Source organism: Opisthocomus hoazin, chromosome 7 (assembly GCF_030867145.1).
Source record: "Opisthocomus hoazin isolate bOpiHoa1 chromosome 7, bOpiHoa1.hap1, whole genome shotgun sequence".
NCBI classification, from domain to species: domain Eukaryota; kingdom Metazoa; phylum Chordata; class Aves; order Opisthocomiformes; family Opisthocomidae; genus Opisthocomus; species Opisthocomus hoazin.
This window is the reverse complement of record NC_134420.1, coordinates 6,049,920-6,069,414: the sequence shown is the minus strand read 5'-3', so window position 1 is coordinate 6,069,414 and position 19,495 is coordinate 6,049,920. Positions and strand designations below refer to the sequence as shown.

General features: G+C 45.8%; 1 protein-coding gene and 1 long non-coding RNA gene across 6 annotated transcripts in view; one reads left to right on the top strand and one right to left on the bottom strand.

Annotated features, from left to right (window-relative positions):
* The window catches only part of ANO5 (anoctamin 5), a 60,176-nt gene extending 49,972 nt beyond the window's left edge, over positions 1-10,204 (bottom strand). For all 5 annotated transcript variants that reach the window (XM_075426967.1, XM_075426968.1, XM_075426970.1 and 2 more), the window contains exon 1: positions 9,998-10,204. In XM_075426967.1, coding sequence (XP_075283082.1) covers positions 9,998-10,058 — 61 coding nt within the window. In that variant the 5' untranslated portion in view covers positions 10,059-10,204. The remainder of the gene's footprint in view (positions 1-9,997) is intronic.
* A 2,027-nt stretch (positions 10,205-12,231) lies between these two features.
* Positions 12,232-19,495, top strand: part of LOC142362101 (uncharacterized) — a 172,908-nt gene continuing 165,644 nt past the window's right edge. The window contains exons 1-3 of the long non-coding RNA XR_012764674.1: positions 12,232-12,368; positions 13,617-13,723; positions 15,804-15,954. This is a non-coding gene — a long non-coding RNA (uncharacterized LOC142362101). The remainder of the gene's footprint in view (positions 12,369-13,616; positions 13,724-15,803; positions 15,955-19,495) is intronic.

The following is a 19,495-nucleotide window of genomic DNA, read 5'->3' as shown; positions in this document are numbered from 1 at the left end:
CAGCAATTTCCCTGGAAGATGATGATCCGTGTCACTTTAGCATCCTCAGGTAGCTAGGGTCTGCTTGCAGATGGGAAGAAAAAAGCTTGGCTGGTGATGCTGCACTCCAGGCAGAGCTGGGCATGGAGATGCTGCAGCCTGGCACAGCTCAGAGCAGCTCTGCTTCAGGAAAGAAAGCAAGAGAAGGCATTTACTTTTTCCTTTCTTTCAACTTCTGTCACTTCTTAGGTGCTTCTAAAGCCAAGTGGCAGCTGAATAGAAAGTTTTAGGGATCAAAATTTTCCATTCCACTACTAAACCAGAAAACCACCTGCACTTGCACACCTAAGACCTTTTGCAGAGCTATTCCAAAGACAGAGCCAGGTTTCTCAGGCAGGTGTTGACAAACTGTTTATTGTTTAGCAGCAGTAAGACAGTTCTTACTTTCAGTATTGTTTCCAAAATACTGTTTCCGTTTATTGCCACAATTTTCTTAGACACACAAACAGCATCCCTCTCAGTCAACAGAACCAAGCAGCTAAACCCAACCTGTCATACTGTTCTGCACATGTCTGACACCTTTGGCGTATCAGTTTATACACATATATATCCCTAGAACAAAATTTCGATGGTCCAGGTAAAATGAAAAAAACCCCACCACAAAACCCCGAACTTACATTGCAGTTGTTACGAGGTAGCTACTTTGCACTACAAGGAAACTTCGTAATATTCATCCCTACCAAGCAACAAAAGAAAATTTTATTCCTAGACATCCTGAAGTTACCATCTTAATAAAGCCCTGCCATTATTCAGTAACCTGGCCTGCCTCACAGCAAAAGGAATTAAACTTAAAATGTGATTATCACTCACTCAATGCGCTATTTATGGTACCGTGTCCTTTGCTCCCAAAAGCTCACCATGGGATTCCTGCTGTAGTGGACTCTCCTCTGACCGATCTCCGTCTTTGACAAAGACTCTGATTCAGCACTGAGTCACCAACCAAACTGCATACTGAACAAAGACCTCGCCAGAATAAGGTCATTCATTCCAAGCAAGCTTCATAATGACTCTTGTAAGCACTTCCATATCTAAGAAAAACACAGCCTTAAAATGACTTATTAACTAAATTTATGTGTATATTGATGATACCCTCCCAGAGCTGGATGTCTGCGTTGCCTAGGGGAACTGAGGACCCACTGAGTATGTTGGCTCCTGAACAAGTCAAGTCAGTGTTATTACTTCACCTGACATCATCTGAAGAGTAATAACTGCACTGATGAATCAAAGATTCCACCTCAAGATTATGCTTGACGTGGTTGGTTTATGCACACTGAGAGCTGCTCCTAAAAATTTAAAACTATTCCTCAACAATAAAAACCTTAAATTCTCAGTAAATCCAAGACAATTTATTGGGAAAATTTTAAAAGAACTTTATGATTCCCTTACAAAAAAAGAAAAAAGATTGCACAGAATCACAGCATGGTAGGGGTTGGAAGGGACCTCTGTGGGTCATCTAGTCCAACCCCCCTGTCGAAGCAGGGTCACCTACAGCAGGCTGCACAGGACCTTGTCCAGACGGGTCTGGAGTATCTCCAGAGAAGGAGACTCAACTGCATTTAAGTATAGTCTACTTCATGGACATACTCATATTCAGCACGTGTTTTATTATTAAACAGGTATTCCAGAGAACAGGTATTTATCAACACATAGGACATACAAGAAAAAACAACAGTATTTTACACAGGCATGAATATACAGAAGAGACATTTGTTCGTAACAATAAGCAAAACACATTTAGCATTTTTGAAAACACTTGAAGTCCTCAGTTCCAATCTCTAATATAGCAGGACAGTATTTTAAGTCAGAACTGAGGTCTACCCTCAGCTGCCTTCCTCTTAAAGAACCACAAAACCTCCCCTTTTCATTAAAAGGCACTGGGTTAAAAAAAGAAGAAAAAAAAAAAAAGGTTGTGTAAATCTGTTCTTGGCAAAAAACCACAAGCACAGTGTTGTAACACAGAACTTGAATGGCATTATAATGCAGTTAAGGCAACAACCATTACCATATTGTATGTACCAGCACAGACAAGACTTCAAGCACGCTGTGAGCACTGAAGTTAGCGCTTACACCTTTCACGTATCACTTTGCAGAATGACACACGAAATACTGAATACTGATAACAGGTTCAAATCCAATTAAAAAAAAGACAGACCACTGATAGCTGGATAAAGTCAGGTATTTTTAAATTGGGTAGCATTTAGATGCATGTAAGGAAGGGAGAATAGGATGGCAAATCAACCTCAGAAGAGCAGGGGGGTAAAACACCAGACTGTAGAAATCCCGACAACTCATGAAGCACTACAACTGTGCTTGTTTCCACCCAGGCTATTTATACGGGCAGGGCCAGATCTCATCAGCGCTATCTGATGGCAGCGGCAGACAAACAGCTCGGGCAATGGCCTTGCACATACGTCAAAGCACCAGGTGCTCTCAGATCTCCCTCAAAAAAAGATGGGGAAAGGGGAATGGCGGTATTGCTTTCCATCACAGCCCGAGGGAATTACGAGCACATCAAAGATTGTCAGGTACAGACTTGCTTTCCTAGTGTTCCCAGAGATACACCTCAAATCTTACAGCATCATTCATTAACGCACTTCTCCAACTTCCATTGCAATCGCTGACGTAAACCTGCAGCAACACAGCCTCCAATTTCTTTTGGCATTTGCAATACACAAGTTCTCAAAAGCAGCAGAGGGCCCAACGTACTATTCATTCTACAGACACACATCACTCTCCCATCCTTGTATGAGACTTCCTGTAGGCACTGTAAGAGAAAAACGATATACGAATAGAGAACTAACAACAGGGAAACAGTGAAAACGTGGTGGGAAAGAGGTTTAGCATAAACTAGGAACACATGCAACTTGTACTTTTACTAAGAAACTAAAATGTAGTATATAAAAACTACACCCCGAATTCGCTGTCCTCTGGCAGTATTCCTCAGTTTCATGCTACCCAGATGTTTAATTTCAGATGGCCAATTTCATCTGCAATTTTTTGTTCCTTCAGGTCCTCATGCTCTACCTAGTTCAACACTATTTTGGTTCTGCTTCCAATGAAGTGTGTCATTGGGAATTTTGCTAGTATATTCACCAAGTATTTCATTTTATCTCATTAAACAACACAAAAATATACCAGACTAGAAAGATTTCTTACAAACAAACCCCATCTTTCCCTCCCCCCCCCCCCCCGAAGTATGAGTTCGCAAGACTTAACATTCCCCATCCAAATTACTTTAAAGAGGATGGAATAACTCTGGAAGTCATGTTATGACCCCAGAGAGGAATGGTTCCTATCAATCAAGAAAATGGGCAGGGCAACGGACCATGGCTCCTGTCCCTTAAGAGTTTTTTATGCAAGCACCACTTGATTAACAGGACTGAAGTACACGAAGGCACCCAACTTGCCAACAGCCTCAAAACCATGTCTGCTAGTCATTACTCGTTAGCATGGTATATTTCTGGCACACTATAAATTGTGTAACCATAGGCTCTCTGATTTCCTACCTGATATTTAAGAAAACCCCTTTGAACAACAAACCACAGGGCCCTTTCTAATTTAGGGCTAGTGCAGAAAATTAAAGGCATCGTGAGCCCAGCCCACATGGCTTGCTGGGGTTCTGCTCTCTTGCCAAAGGCCTCAGATTTCACATTTACCTTTGGGAGCCCGCTAAGGAAAACAAGGGGATCACTTGGAATTTCCAGTTATCAGACTGCACTTCACCCAAAGATATTCCCCCTTCCTGAAAATGAGCATTTGGGACTTCACTACCTCTACTGGTTCTCACAGAGAACAGAACTGCTCTGACCTGTACCAAAAGACCCAGAAAAATCAACTAGATGAAATACTGCGGTGCATATAGTATTTTGTTATGTGTAAAATAAGTGATCCATATGCACCGGAAAAAAGTCCGGTTTGAAACAGTAGCCTAGAATGAAGTCTTTTAACAGAAGTAACATCAAATGTTGGTCTATTCTTAATTTATTCTTAACGGTCAGATCTGTAACAGACTACCAAACTACAAATGCAAAAAAAAAAAAAAAAAAAAAAAGTAGTAAATCTCATAACCTTTTAATCTATAGGATCTACTGAGAATTCCAGATTACAACTGTGCAAACAGGACCTAAGACAATTTCGCTCCTGATTCTTGGGCACCAGTCACAACTAAAGCAAAAATCCTACACCAGCAGAAACCAGTGATGAACACCGGGGCTACAGAGAGAGACTGATGGCAGGCCTACAACGCGTGAGTGTACGTGCTAGTTCTGCCTTGATGCGGTGTGAAGAGAGTGATCCCAGCTTACACTTGGATGTATTCTGAACACAGAGAAATAGATTCAGAAGCCTTTACTGGATTACTGCGACATGAGTAGTGCAGGTGGGGAATTAAGGTATTCTCTCAACTGTTCTGGATAACTCCACTTAGAGAGATATTCATGTTACATCCCTTGCTCTACCCAGATAGGCGAGTTAAGAATTGTATTATATTACATTAAGAGAGGTAATTAGTGCTTACAACACGTCAGCACAGTTGCACAAGACATGAAGTTTCCAGCACTGGTTCAGGCATCCTGCCTTACTCTGCATCTTTTTATCAGCAGCAGCCAGCTCCCCAGCCAGCACGCCTTTTCTTGGCATGCATCACACCAAAGCAACGAACACCATCGCTTCAGCAGCTGTAGGTTCTTGCAGGAGGCCCTTCAAAGAAAAACACACATCTCTACAGTATAAATCCAAGTAACCAAGTCCCAGCCTAGAATCAACTCCTCCCCCCTACAATGTGTAATCTATAAATAATTCCTGACACATTATTCGGCTTTCTGCAGCTAGCCGACACCTCAAAATCCTTCCACAACTATGAACTATCCCTAGTAATACGATACAAGGATCTTTCTTCCTCTTTGTGCATTTACACACATGCGCACACAAAAAGCTACTGCCAAATGTAATGACATTACTGCTAGATAATGAAGCACAACCTGGCAGCTACCCTGCTCTTCAGTTCAACCCCCAGATAACAATAAAAAAACCAGTGGGAGAGTTCACTGCATTATTACCTTGCCACTTAACACCTGACACAGCAACTCTCCCCACATTTTTACATCACCTATACCTTCCTAATTACATGTTTATAGTAGATGACTGTACTCCTCCATGTGTATATACAGCTCATTCATTAGTTTACAGATACTAAATATGAAGACAATGGTGTTTAGTTTTCTGGAGGTTTTTGTTTGGTTTTTTTTTTTTACAAAATATTTTCCAACCACTCTCAGCATTATTTTAAAAGCCTATTTACAGGAGTGCCTTTATATCTTACCCTAGCTTTACCTCGCATCATAGCGATTACTAATCAGGTGTAGATAGATGTTAAAGTGCCCTTTTATTTTATGATACAGTTATCTCATTTCCGTAGAGATTCTTCCAAAGTGCAAAACCTTGCATTTCAACAGCTTTCAGTCCGTGTTGTTAATTCACCTGTTAGGTAGAAGCTTGAAAAGCAAAGTAGCTTTGAATTTTGTTTGTAAGTTGAGAAGAATTACCTACAAAAACTTCCCAGGTGTGACACCACGCTTATGGCACAATGTCACCGACCAGCAGCAAAGACCAGAAGGTTTCCAGCTGCAGGTATACTTTCAAAATTTTGAATTTTACTCAGATCCAAAGCCTTCCTCAGGGTTTATTTGGCATTCACAGCCCAGAACCTCTGCCCACAGCTGGAAGCAAGCCCTTCCTCCGGGAACTGGCACGAGGGAGAAATGCCTGCAGAGTGTTTTCTTTCATTTTCTGAGCAAAAAGGTGAGGTTGCGGATCCCTTCTTCAAACAGAGGCTAAAGAGCATTCACCTGCGACGGGCGGGACAGCCGCCCAGCTCTGGACCGGAGGGACTCCAGCTGTACTGCCCAGCTCTCCCAGAGCCTGGCCTACACTTCCCACATAATTGCTACTGGGTTAGGAAGGCATGCGAGAGACTTAATCCCTCCTTTGGAGCTGCTCCGCTTTGCCACTCACCGGGCTGTAGAGGGAGCATACAAAAGTGATTTCAACCTCAAATTCTGGGTCCTCACCTAAAAAAGAAGTGTTACAAGCCTCAGTCACGAGTCCAAAGCCAATTTTATTTTTTTTGTTTTTCTTAACTGACACAGTCTCTGGATAAAATCCGTATTTAACAGCTGTGGTGGAATGAGCTTGACGTTTATTTTCTCATTAAAAGCACCGCAGCATGTATATATAAAAAAAAAAATATATGCAAGGCGGTATTATGCAAGTCGTTGGGATCAGTTCCCAAAAGCAGGCTTTCCTACTACAAACTGGAGTCTTCCGTTAGAAGGAGGTTTACCTTCCGATAACCAACCTGTATTTACGCTGTGCGCCCGCAGTGACGCATCGCAGCCAGTAAAGAAATTCCACTCGGGAAATACACAGTGGTTGGTCTAACGGAGTAGTTTCTTCCCCTGCCTTTTATATTCTGAACTATGCCTAAATTTCTCGGAGCTTTTATTTCATTACCTAGGAATAATCTTTAGGAAAAGCTCTCATGTTAACAAACCCTCTGCTTCAGCCCTGTCAGAACATGATATCCCATTCAGCGTTTCCACAAATAGATCACAAATTACTGCATACGTTTCTCCAGTAATTAAAGACAGATATAGTTTTGAACAGACACCTGTATTTTATGTCACTAGTACGAACCATAATAATTCTGATTAAATAAGTGGAGTATCAGTCTATTAAACGACAGCAGTATTCGGTCCTGAATGCTGAGGCATTATGAGAAGCCAACACAGCGGCACAAGCAGTGTTTGCAAGGCACGCCATCGGCTTTTCCCGATGTTTTGCTGCCTTTCTCAGAGGGAACACGAGCGAACCTAAGTAAGGGAGCCTAAGTAAGCGTTTGAATTTAGATCAGACTCAGGGCATTTTGAGTTCAAACCAGACTCCTGACGTTTTGAAAAAGGAACCGTGCGCGTAAAGGCAGCGTATTTCAAACCATGGCATGGAGCCAATCACAGCTTTCCAGAAGATCTACCGTCTTGGGGATATATCTCACCACACGGCTACTGTAGCATTAACATTTCTTGCTGGAAGAAACATGCTGAAAGGCAGTGCAGACATAAAGAAATATTTCTAACAACATACCGTGGTCTTCTTCCTCCGATATTTACATATTTTCCCATTTTGCAAGTTCACTTTTCTCAGTTTGTAGTATTTGAGGTCATTGCCACACATCTTCCAACAGAAAGCAAAATCACGCACACAAAAATAGAAGTTATTACCTCACACGGGTGTAATTCAACAGGAAGCCAGCAAGCTTCCTTCAAGGTAGAGGTTCTGGCACACGGTCTCTACACACAGACTCTGCAAGCTAAACTTTCTGCTGCTGGTAAGTAGTTTTTCACTCCCACAACCTGTTCCTCAGCGTTCAAGTTTAATGAAATGCAGGAGTAAACCAGAATTAAACACACATGTACTATCTAAACAGGAAAACGTCTTTAAGGAAAAGTAGCAGCAGATGTTTCTTCTTCTGCTTTGTTCCTACCGACTCACACAGGCCCTGCTCGTGCACACCAGACATCTTCAGCTTGGTGCCTCCTTAAGAGGCTATCTTTTCCTTAAAAGCACAAAGCAGATGTTCAGATGCAGATGTTCAGATCTACGACAAGTCCCAGTGGCAATATACACATACTGTTAACTTTTCTAAACCGTAAGTTAAGGAAGATGTCTATTTTTTTTTTAACCTTGAGAAATTTTTGGACAACCAATTAACACAAATTTTGTGAAGTCTACTCACTTTACCCCACATTCAGTTTGTTTGTTTTAGAAAAGTGGTTGATTAAAAAAAAAAAATGAAGTGGTGCAAGATTTTGTATGGACAGTTAGGTTCTACTGTACAGTTAAATCATCCCTGTTCACTGAAACCCCTCAAATCTTCTTATATTCAATGTTTATGACTACACAAAACACACTAGACACTCACAGGAAAACTGAATGCTGCACAACTACGTTTACAAACCTGGTTTCCATCATTCCTTAAATGGTCACCAGGTATTTTGTAAACATTTTCTAAAGCCACTTCAGAAGAACAACCAGTGGCCAGAGCAGCTCAGCCCTAAGGACTCCCCACTGCTCGGGACGGGCAGGGCTCCGGCCGGGAGGCCGTGACATCCATCGACACCGGCTCCCGAGCAGGGCTCTCCCAGGCAGGGCCAGTGCCCATCCAACACGGGCTGCAGATGCCTGCCCCGCCACAGCTGGACATCGCTGCTTGCTCTGTCAGAAATAGCTTCTTTTGGGTAATTTTCATAGTCATGAGCTGCTGTTATACCTCTCTGAAACAAGACTGTCAAATATTTTGAAAAGCTGTGGGTTTACACTAGTGCTCAAAGTGTTTAAAATGGCATTATGTGTTTTTCTACAAGAGACAGTGTAGCCAAGCTGTGAGGGAGACCAGCCAACACAAGCGGGCAACCCAGAAGCTCTTAGTGGTTCTTTCCCACTTGAAGATCACTTCTAGGACTGATGGCAAAGCATGGTTTCCTAAAAGAAATTTTTCTAGGTAAGTGTTTCTTGTTTTTTTTTTTTAAATATATTAGACTCTTTCTGAAAACTTCAACGCGCTATCTTACTTCTGACTGTTGATTCACGTGGCCAGGAGAGGTACTGATAAATACACTTAGTGTTTGCGTCACGTCATTTTACGAAATCATAATATTGCCACATTTATTATAAGTAATTACATTGCATATTGACATGAATTGGAAACTGCTGCTTGGCTACTGCGACAAAGCAAGGCCTGACCCAAACCCACCGGCTGCCCTGCAGCTGGGGCAGAGGCCGACCGGGTACCGGCACGTCTCAGGGTGGAGCGGGGCAGGAGCAGGGCTGCTCCCACCTCCCGAAGCGAGGTGACCCGGCTCTGCTCCGAACCTTCCCGTCGGGACAACCTCAGCTCAGCCCAGACCCAGCGGCGCTTAGCGAAAGGCTGGGAGTTTGCTGCTAGGCAAAGGCAAGCTTTCCATTTGACAGAGCCCTGGAACAGGCTGCCCAGCGGGGTTGTGGAGTCTCCTTCTCTGGAGATATTCCAGACCCGCCTGGACAAGGTCCTGTGCAGCCCTGCTGTAGGTGAGCCTGCTTCGGCAGGGGGGTTGGACTAGATGATCCACAGAGGTCCCTTCCAACCCCTACCATTCTGTGATTTAAAGTGGGTTTGAAAATTAAGGGCTATCTCTCATATTGGTTCTGAGCAGCTGCTGATGTAGAAGCCATCTTTTCCAGGTTTATATGGGGTTCATAAAGACCAAGTCAACCTGCGGGGTCCATAGAGACCTAATTAAACTATGGGGTTTATAATGACCAAGTCAATGTACAGGGTTTGTAAAGACCTAATCAAACTATGAGGTTTGTAAAGACCTAATCAAACTATGAGGTTTATAATGACCGAGTCAACATACAGGGCTTATAAAGACCAAATCAGACTACAGGGTTTATAAAACCCTAATCCAACTACGGAGTTTATAACGACCGTGTCAACATATGGGGCTTATAAAGCCCTAATCAGACTACGGGGCGTATAAAGCCCTAATTAAACTACGGGGTTTATAAAGCCCTAATTAAGCTACGCTCAGGGTAACACAGCGGTGCGCGCTGCCTGCTGGTGTCGGTGGGAGCCGAAGGGCTGAGGGCAGGCTCCGGAGGGGCCGGGAGCCGCCCGGGACCGAGCCCACCTCCCAGCCGCCTCCCTGCAGGGCCCCGGGGCGGAACCGGACCCCTCCCAACCTGCCCCCCCCCCCCCCCCCAGCCAGGCCGGCGCCCGCTGCCTCCCCCCCGCGACTCTTCCCCGGCCTCCGAGCCACCACCGGGCGGGGAGCGCCGGCCGCGCCCGGCCCCGCGGCACCCACCGGGGCACAAAGCAGCGATCCCTGATCCCCGATCCCCCTCCCGCCTCGCCGCTCCCTACCATCCGCGGACAGAGCCATCTCGATGAGGTTCTCGTTCGCCTTCTTCCCCAGCCGGTTCATCGTGGCCGCCTTTTTCTCTCCTCCTCGCCCGCGGCGGGAGGCGGAGGGGATTAAAAAAAAAAAAAAAAAAAAAAGTAAAAAAAAAAAACAACCCAAACCCGCCTCCCGGCAGCGGACGGGAGAGCCGAGGGGGTGAGTCAGGGGCTGGGCGGCCGCCCCATGCATGCGCACTGCCCGCAGAGGCGGGCGCGGAGGGGGGGCCGGAGGCGGGAAGGGGAAAGAGGGGGACGGCTCCGACCGGGCGGGGTTCCCGGACGGGGAGGGGGGGGGCGGCCGCTGAGCCGCCCCCCCCCTCCCCGTCCGGGAACCCCGCCCGGTCGGAGCCGTGTGGTTCTCCTGGGTGAGCTGCCCCCGCCCGGTCCCCTCACCGGCTTCTGCGCCTCCCCGCTGCGTGCTGAGGAGAAGTAGCGGCCGGGCCTCTGCCGCTCCTCTGAACTGAAACGCCGCTCCGTCACCCCGGCTTCTTCCTCACGGCCTCGGAGCGTAGCCCCGTACAAGCCACGGTGAAGATATTTAACTCTGTCCCGGGTAAAACCGTCTCCCGCCTACAGCGTGGATTTGAGCTGGTGTCAGGCGATGAAGGATAGTGCTGTTCGCTGCCCGGATTGCAGATTCCGAGCTAGCAAGACCATTATTTTCATATAATCATAGAATCATACAATGGTAAGTGCTGGAAGGGACCTTAAAGATCATCTGGTTCCAGCCCCCCTGCCATGAGCAGGGACATCTTCCACCAGACCAGGTTGCCCAGAGCTCCATCCAACCTGGCCTTGAACACTGCCAGGGAGGGGGCAGCCACAGCTTCTCTGGGCAACCTGTGCCAGTGTGTCACCACCCTCATGGTGAAGAATTTCTTCCTAATATCTAATCTAAATCTGCCCTCTTTTAGTGTACAGCCATTCCCCCTTGTCCTGTCACTACACACCCTTGTGAACAGTCCCTCTCCAGCCTTCCTGTCGGCCCCTTCAGGCACTGGAAGGCTGCTCTAAGGTCACCCTGGAGCCTTCTCTTCTCCAGGCTGAACAGCCCCAGCTCCCTCAGCTTCTACTCGTAGGAGAGCTACTCCAGCCCTCTGATCATCTTCGTGGCCCTCCTCTGGCCCCGCTCCGACACATCCGTGTCCTGCTTACGTTGGGGACTCCACAGCTGGACGCAGTACTGCTTTTTAAGTAGTAGTCAGGAGAGAGACAGAAGTAAGCGTAAAGCCGGAGGAAGGGGGAATGCAGCATAGCAAGGTGGCAGGAGAAACATGGTAGAATCCTGGAGTGGTTTGGGTGGGAAGGGACCTGAGGGATCACCTCGTTCCAAACGCCCCTGCCGCAGGCGTCCACCAGACCAGGCTGCTCCAAGCCCTGTCACCAGTCTTTCATTCCAGGTGTCAGAAAAGAAACGCCATCTCGGTCCCCTGGTATGGCCAGATCTAATCCAGGATCTAGTCCAGCCTCCCTCGGGATCTCGGAAGCAGAGGCATCTCCCGGGACCGGAGCCCGACGGTGCCGGGAGGACGGGACGCTCCGGTCGCAGCTCCCATCGCTTCTCCCCGAGCTCACAACCCCGTCTCCTCATCGCTTCCTTCGGTCCTCAGAGGTAGTTACCAGCAGGCTCTTGTTCAGTACATGCATGTCACATATTTTTTGTTTGTTAATGCCATCTCAGGCCTTCTTTCAGATTAACTTTTTGTCTATTCAGCTTTTGCTGCCTGAGTAGCCATTTTATGCACCGTACTGATAAGCAGTTTTGTTGCTTGGGTGACTGTAACGTAGCAGCAGTTTCATGACAGGATTTATTAATCCTGAAGTTAATCGACTGAAGGGAGGTGGGTGAGGTGCTGGGCTCGCGTTCAGGCCTATGCACAGTATCAGGCCTTTGTTTGTACTGTGTGGCGTTACTGCTTCAAGAAGTGTATTTTTAGTCAGGGGCAAGGCCTAAAAATGTGTCTGGTTGCTTTCCAAAGACTGAAATGTTTAGTTTAGTTTTTAATCTCACAGTGCATGGTGGTGGGAACAAAGAGCATGGGCACAGCGCACCAAAGGACGGCTTTAAACAGCGCGTAACTGCAGGCAACGCACCAGGTCACAAGGTTCAGTTTGAAAGCTGTATTTTCTAAGCCTTTAATTTCCTCACAACATTATATATCTCACATAAATGCTTTTATGCCCACAGAAGGTGCAATTAGAGCCAGTATTCAACGGGAGCCAGCAACAGCAAGAATTGCAGTGGCCGTCGCTGGGTTTCGCCTGCTAATTACGCGCTCGCCCTTCTCAGCTCCACCCAGCGTGTGCGGCGGCGATGCCAGCCGTACCTAAAGCGGTGTGAGTACCATGTCAAGGATGCCAGAGATGATTTTGCAGATCTCTGTAATTGGACAGGCTCGTGGTTTGCTGAGGCACCAAATTTGTGTAAATCCCACAGAGGCCTGTGTTAGGGATGGGACAGAGGCCTGCTCCCCCAGAAGGAGCTATCTATGGAAGGCCTCGTGCCCACGGCAGGCGCGCAGGAGGTCCATGCCATACAGAATCACAGAATCACAGAATCACAGAATAGTAGGGGTTGGAAGGGACCTCTGTGGGTCATCTAGTCCAACCCCCCCGCCGAAGCAGGGTCACCTACAGCAGGTTGCACAGGACCTTGTCCAGGCGGGTCTTGAATATCTCCAGAGAAGGAGACTCCACAACCTCCCTGGGCAGCCTGTTCCAGTGCTCCGTCACCCTCAGAGAGAAGAAGTTCCTCCTCATGTTCAGACGGAACTTCCTGTGCCTCAGTTTGTGCCCATTACCCCTTGTCCTGTCACTGGGCACCACTGAAAAGAGCTTGGCCCCATCCTCCTGACACCCACCCTTCAGATATTTGTAGGCATTTATAAGGTCCCCTCGCAGCCTTCTCTTCTTCAGGCTGAACAAGCCCAGTTCCCTCAACCTCTCCTCGTAGTGGAGATGTTCCAGTCCCCTCACCATCCTTGTAGCCCTCCGCTGGACTCTCTCCAGTAGCTCTTCATCCTTCTTGAACTGGGGAGCCCAGAACTGGACACAGTACTCCAGATGAGGCCTCACCAGGGTAGTGTAGAGGGGAAGGAGAACCTCCCTCGTCCTGCTGGCCACACTCTTCTTGATGCACCCCAGGATCCCATTGGCCTTCTTGGCAGCCAGGGCACACTGCTGGCTCATAGTTAACCTGTCATCCACCAGGACACCCAGGTCCCTCTCCGCAGAGCTGCTCTCCAGCAGGTCCACCCCAAGCCTGTACTGGTGCATGAGGTTGTTCCTCCCCAGGTGCAGGACCCTGCACTTGCCCTTGTTGAACCTCATCAGGTTCCTCTCTGCCCAGTTCTCCAGCCTATCCAGGTCACGCTGAATACCTGGTTGAGGATGAGGTTTCTTGCGGAGTCAGAGTTTAAGCAGCCTTTGTCTGACTGGGATATTTCACAGTGTGACCAAGCAATCCAGGACCACGCTTCCTTCAAAAGGCACAGACCTTTTTCCCTCCCACCTTGCATTGCCACTGCTGATCGATCATAAGGCGATACAATGGCTGACTGATCTTTTTTTTCTGGGTTTTCAGTTCTGTAACTCACTGCAAGCAACAGGTACTGCCGAAACAAAGGAATAAATGGGGAACCGCACAACGGCAGGACGATTTTATTCCTGAAATATTAATACAATAACCAGGTATGCAGTAGTATTTCTGCTTTTGGTGGTCTGGAACTCAAACACTGTTTCTAGTACAGTGTATAAATAAAACAAAACCCAAGAAATTTACCAAGAAGGCAGTGGGCGTAAGTAGCAAGCGTCAACAAAATTTACTAGCTGTGATTACACTGTAAGATGTTCAGCAGAAAAGTGTAATCCTTTGTGCTAAAGGAGAGCAGATAGTTTGTAGCCCTTAGGAAGTCTTCTTTTCCATTGCGGGGCTTTATCACAAGCATGGAACTGATTTACAGGCCTTCATATTTTGAAAAGTTTATAATGTAAACACAGAAATTTGATGTGATTGGAGGGCCAGATTTCAAAGATATCTCTACGCCCATCATCTCAGGCAGGTACCCCAGGGCCTGTTCAAAATCACTCACAGCTTACAACCTGAGATTCCAGCGTTTGGAAGTCCTGTTAGAGGATGGTCTAAACCTTTCGGCACCAAAGCATCTCTGAAAATGTGACCCCAAGTCCTAAATCATGTGCAAAATGGAGCTTTTGTGTCTGTCAGTTAGATGCTCTGAAAAATTTCATTCTCTGTTATCTATCCTCTGGGAAGGGACCTAATATATACAGCTTTTGCATTTCCCGCTCGGGGACCTGCCTGTAAGTTGTTCAGATAACATGTGCTTTCAGCATTCCCCATGCTGTGCCGTGTCATATATCCGTGTCACAGTCGGAGAAGGTGCAGCAACTTTCTGCTGTTCAAGATATGTGTATTGTGTATGCTCTTTTTGGTTAAAAATGTTTTATGCATATATTCAGAGTTTTAGTAAGTTTTCAAATCTGACGGTGAGCACAAGTTAGAAATAGATACAATAACAAAACACGAATTTGAAACTGATCCGGGAACAAAAAAGAAGCTGTGTATCTCCTTGCCAGCTCCTTCTCCTCTGGTGGCTGAACAACCCCATGGCCAGCCGCTTTGCTGTGAGGTTTCAGCACACACGTGCTGCATCCCAGAAACAGATGCTGCCTCCCACATCTTCATGAGTGTGCTTTTGTGAACTGATTAGAGACCACTGAGGCTTTTTAGTAGAAGAGCTAACTGATTTCTTTTCCTGGCTTTGAATTAGCCCTTTAGAATACAAGTGTATTAGTGTCATTTGGAAAGAAAATAGTCTTGTAGAGACCAATAGGGCCAGATACCAAACAGGCTTAGAAAGGTAAAGTGAGACTCAGATGGAAGTTAGGTGCCCAAATCCAGCACTATGATGCCCCAAACTGCCATTCAGTTATCACAGGCTATTTTTTATTTTTAAAATGCACCAGAAGGGGAGCACAGTTTCTGTATACCAGGCAATACCATCAGCTAAAGTCTCAGCACACGTCTGCAGTGTGGGAGATCATGGGCTGATGACTGTGGCTGGTGGGGGCTCAGCCTCTCCTGATGTACGGCTGCCCCACCAGCAGCGGGGAGTGAGCGAGCAGGACACAGGGATGACGGGGCACGCACGTGCTTGGAGGTTGCTGCTGTAAAGAAAGGAATGTTGTAGCCACCTCCCAAAGGGAAAGCAGAAGGGAGATCACGACTGTCTGGAGATTCAGTCTGGGCTCCCTAAACTATTTCTGCATTTTACTCAGAGGCTGTTTGACATCCGGCTCTCCCCTCCCGCTATGCCCAGTTCCTAAGGCTAAACCCAGCTGCCTGAATACTACGTCAGGGCCAGGCACTAGGAAATGCGGCAACGCTTACTGATGGGATGGGCATTTGAATTTGTGTATGGAGAGAGCTGCTGCACAGCCCTAAACCTGTCAGGAAGTGAGAAGGGAGTGCCACACAAAGTTGCGGTGGAAGGCGGCAGAATGCAAACGCTTCTCAAAGGAAGTAATAAGTTTTATATAGTATGCAAAAGTTCATCGTTACTCACTGCATTTTTTTCCTACTCCATCACTTTTCAGTTAGTGAGCTGTTTGCAGAAAGCAGTGGAAGTAAGAACAGCACATATGAGGTCTAAACAAACAGATGACTTTACAGACTATAATCTTGGCCGGAGTTACTACACATTTGCAACAGTGGAACGAAAACCAGCTACCCGTTTCTCACTCTCCCCAGGGCACGGAAACTGCGTGGGTGCGGTCGCGGCCAAGCCTAGCCACGTCCCGGCTGCGCTGGCTGCTGGAGGAGGGAAGCCTGGGACAGAGACACCGGCTCTGTGCCTCCTGCGGGAGCCGCAGCCGTTCTCGGGGAGCTGCTGGAGATAAAGGTAATCTTAGCAGAAGCCTGTAGCCCGTTCCAAGAACAAGCAGACATTTTAGTTCTGTAATCTTGCAGTTACGCTCCCATAACTGGATTGCCTGATTTACAGCTGCCATCAAAGCCTTCTTAAAAAAACAGTCCAAAGAAACCACATAAAAAGATGACAAGAAAAAGTGACTGGTGTTTTTTGGAGAGGAGAGAGGGTTAATCTCTTTCCTGCTGGTAGAGTCATTCTTAAGGATACCTGAATATGCACAAAACCTATTCAATAACAATGTCTGAGGCATATTCTTCACTCTTATCATGTTTCCGTGGATATAGTTCCATTGATTTTGGTAAACTGCTCCTAAACAGTGTGAGTGAAGATCAGTATTTAATCCTGATGGGTTGTGCACTGATAGGTACGCTCACATAAAAGGCTATTGAATCCGGTAGGGGTGGGATAGGGCCACTTCATCAGCTCTGGCACTTGAATGACAATGTTAAGATAAGAATTTGCATCATCTGAGTAAATTCCTGTGTGCTTCTAGTGAAATCATCCATTTTCTCTGTTGTCCTTTTATAGACATTTTAGTTTCTCGGGGTTTAGTGCCCTCTGGTGGTGATGGAGTTTTTTCCAGTGAAACCAGATATGCTGACACCTCGTGCTTTATTTTGGTTTTTACCTATAGCTGTTGATTATCTATGAGTGATAAATAGATAAAATAGAGTCTAATTATATTTTTTTTTAAACACAGAGGATGTGGCATGAGTGAATGAGGCTGAAGTGTGAAAGCCAGAGCACTGAAATCAAGCAGGAATCTCAGTAGCTCTAGCAAAAATATTAAAAAATTTGGTTCAGTTCAGTGTGCGTTAATCAGATTATACAGTAACACAGAACTGAACAATAAAGGTACTATAAAATCACAAGAGAACAAAAAACCTGCAGTTCTATATGAGATATACACAAATAATATTGTGTGTCATCACAAATAAATTTGTGCTAACCACAGTTTTTGTACACACCTTTTAATGACCTGTGCGTCTCTCAGATATACACATTTTTAACTGTCCTTGATTACATATTTTATTACAAAGTGAATAAAAATTATATCAAGAGATTAGCAGCTTTGTCAAAAATTGTAGAAAAATATAGAATAGAAAAAACCTTCTATATACCTTCAAACCTTTGTGTGTGTGTGTGTGTAGATGTAGGGCTGTCTGCCATAAGGAAGGCTGTGTGGTGGTCATAGGCAGAAAGGAAGGTGACTGAGGTGTTTCTGAAAAACAAATAGAAAAACCCTTCAATATGCTCATTAATAAGGCAAGGTATTCAAGCACAAGTTATTTGGTGTGAGATATTCCAACAAAACTTATTTAGCTGTTAGGCTCGTGGGAATAATAAAAATAAGGGTACAAGTGATTGTCTCATCCTATGGGCAATGTTGAATGAATGTGTTATTCTGTGTTGTTTGTAAAAGTCTCCATGAAGAATAATAGTTATAATGTGAGCTTTAAGTAAATGTTTCACATTTGCTGTTATATATTATTGTTAAATTCTGCATATTTGGTAGATGTACACCTAGTTTTCAAAGTTTTCATTCAATACAGTACACATATACAGCACCCCTATAGACAACTTAAACAAGGGAAGCATCTTTCCATGTTGGCTTCTCTGACGTCAAATGATCAAGCTACATCATCTCTTTTCAGCCCTTCTCCTTGGGTGGGCTCTGCAGGCTAGCTGCAATGCCTTGGCTGGAGGTTTCCATCCTTCACAAGCTCGTGCATTTTCCTGTTTTCTTCTGCTTTGCCAACATTCCCATTCTCCTCCTTCCTTGCAGAAGCAGAGAGAAGCAGCAGCTGCAAAGGCCTCATATGTTACAGAGTGGTCTAGGTGAAGGGCTGCAGGTAGCACTTCTAAGCCGAAAGAACTGAAAATAGATGGGCCAGGAAAGAAAACAATGTGCAGTTTTCTGTGGAGACAGAAAAGCTTGGACAGAAGGAGAAAAAGTTAGAAAATGGCATTTATAGGAGCAAGCAAGACGTGTGTGCGTGTGTAGGTGTAGGGCTGTCTGCCGTAGGGAAGGCTGTGTGGTGGCCACAGGCAGAAAGGAAGGTGACTGAGGTGTTTTTGCAATAGCCAACCCTATGAAGCACGCACAGGTTTTCCCAGATTCCTGAGGCTGTGCGCTAGCTGATCCCATCTCACAACTCAGCTGTGTGCTTCAAGGTGCCGTTGTCTGGAGGTGTTGGCGTCTGCGCTGGCCTGTACCTCGGTGGACGTAGTAACACTAATGTGTGCTGGAAGGGAGCCTTTCTCCTCAGAGGTGAATTAAATAGTGGGTGACACAGAATCATTAAGGTTGGAAAAGACCTCTAAGATCGTGAAGTCCAACCATCAACCCAACACCATCAGCCTTTATCCAGTACTGCTTGGTGCAGTCTGGGTTTTAATTCTGATAAAACTACTAAGCGAGCTGGTAGCTCTTGGCTGTTGCAGCCCTTTGGTTTCCTTCTCGTTTTCACAGCTTTTCCATGCAGTTGTGTGAGATGCGGTGACCGTATGGTTTCCAGCCTTTCCCCAGCCTCTAGCCCTGGTCAATCCCTACCCCAGACGCTGTCAGAATAATGTAGCTCTTATCTCCCCACCCAGGGGAACCCTGGTGCAAAGTTGTCGGGGCTTCCCCCGCCGGGCTGTCCATCCAGCCGCAGCTCAGGCCGGGCATACAGATCGGTTGCGGGAGCCCTGCGGACATGAGGAGCATCTGGGAGCAGCAGGCGCTGTGAAACGCACGGGTACCCTGGGCCACATCGAACAGAGTTGGAAGGATCAGGCAAAAAGAAAAGCAACAAGTTTAAGCAGAAAATGTGTATCTAAAAATCAGGACTTTAAAAGTAAAATAAGAAGTATGAATAGTAGGATGAAATCGATGTAATCAATCAATAATCATTTATATACATGTTCTAAATGGGAAAAAGCAGAGCCTGTGAGGAAGAGAGTGAAAAAAGATAGAAGCAATAAATAAGATAAATGTAATATCAAATTAAAACGTTTATTGGCTGGGAAGCATATTTAAAATTGCAGGGGAGTAGATGAAAGCCCTCAAAATGCAAGGTACTACTTGTTTCATCTGGTTTCAAAGAGGCCTGCCGGTGCCGACAATATAATTTCTTTTTTCGCTGTTTACCTCTGGTTTCAGGTAGGAAAGGCAAAGCATAACACAAATAGGCCAGCACATAATTGTGTAATTTCTGTAGAGCAAATCTGCCATTTGAACGCTTTTTTTGGTGGCTACCTCTCAGAATGCTAATTGTCTTTTCTGTCAAACCACTGACTTTGTAAGAGGAGCAATGCCATCTCTAATAAAAGTCAAATCTCTTTTCTTGAGATCGTTGCTAGGGTCTGTAATATAGGTCTTCTTATGAATTGTAAATTGTATTGTTTATCAGAAAACGAACTAGTGCCTTCTAACTATGCCCTCTTGGATAGCCGATCAAGTACATAAGGAAGATTCTCATCTGTCATCCAAATGACAGATGAGAATCTTCCTTATGCACTTGATCTG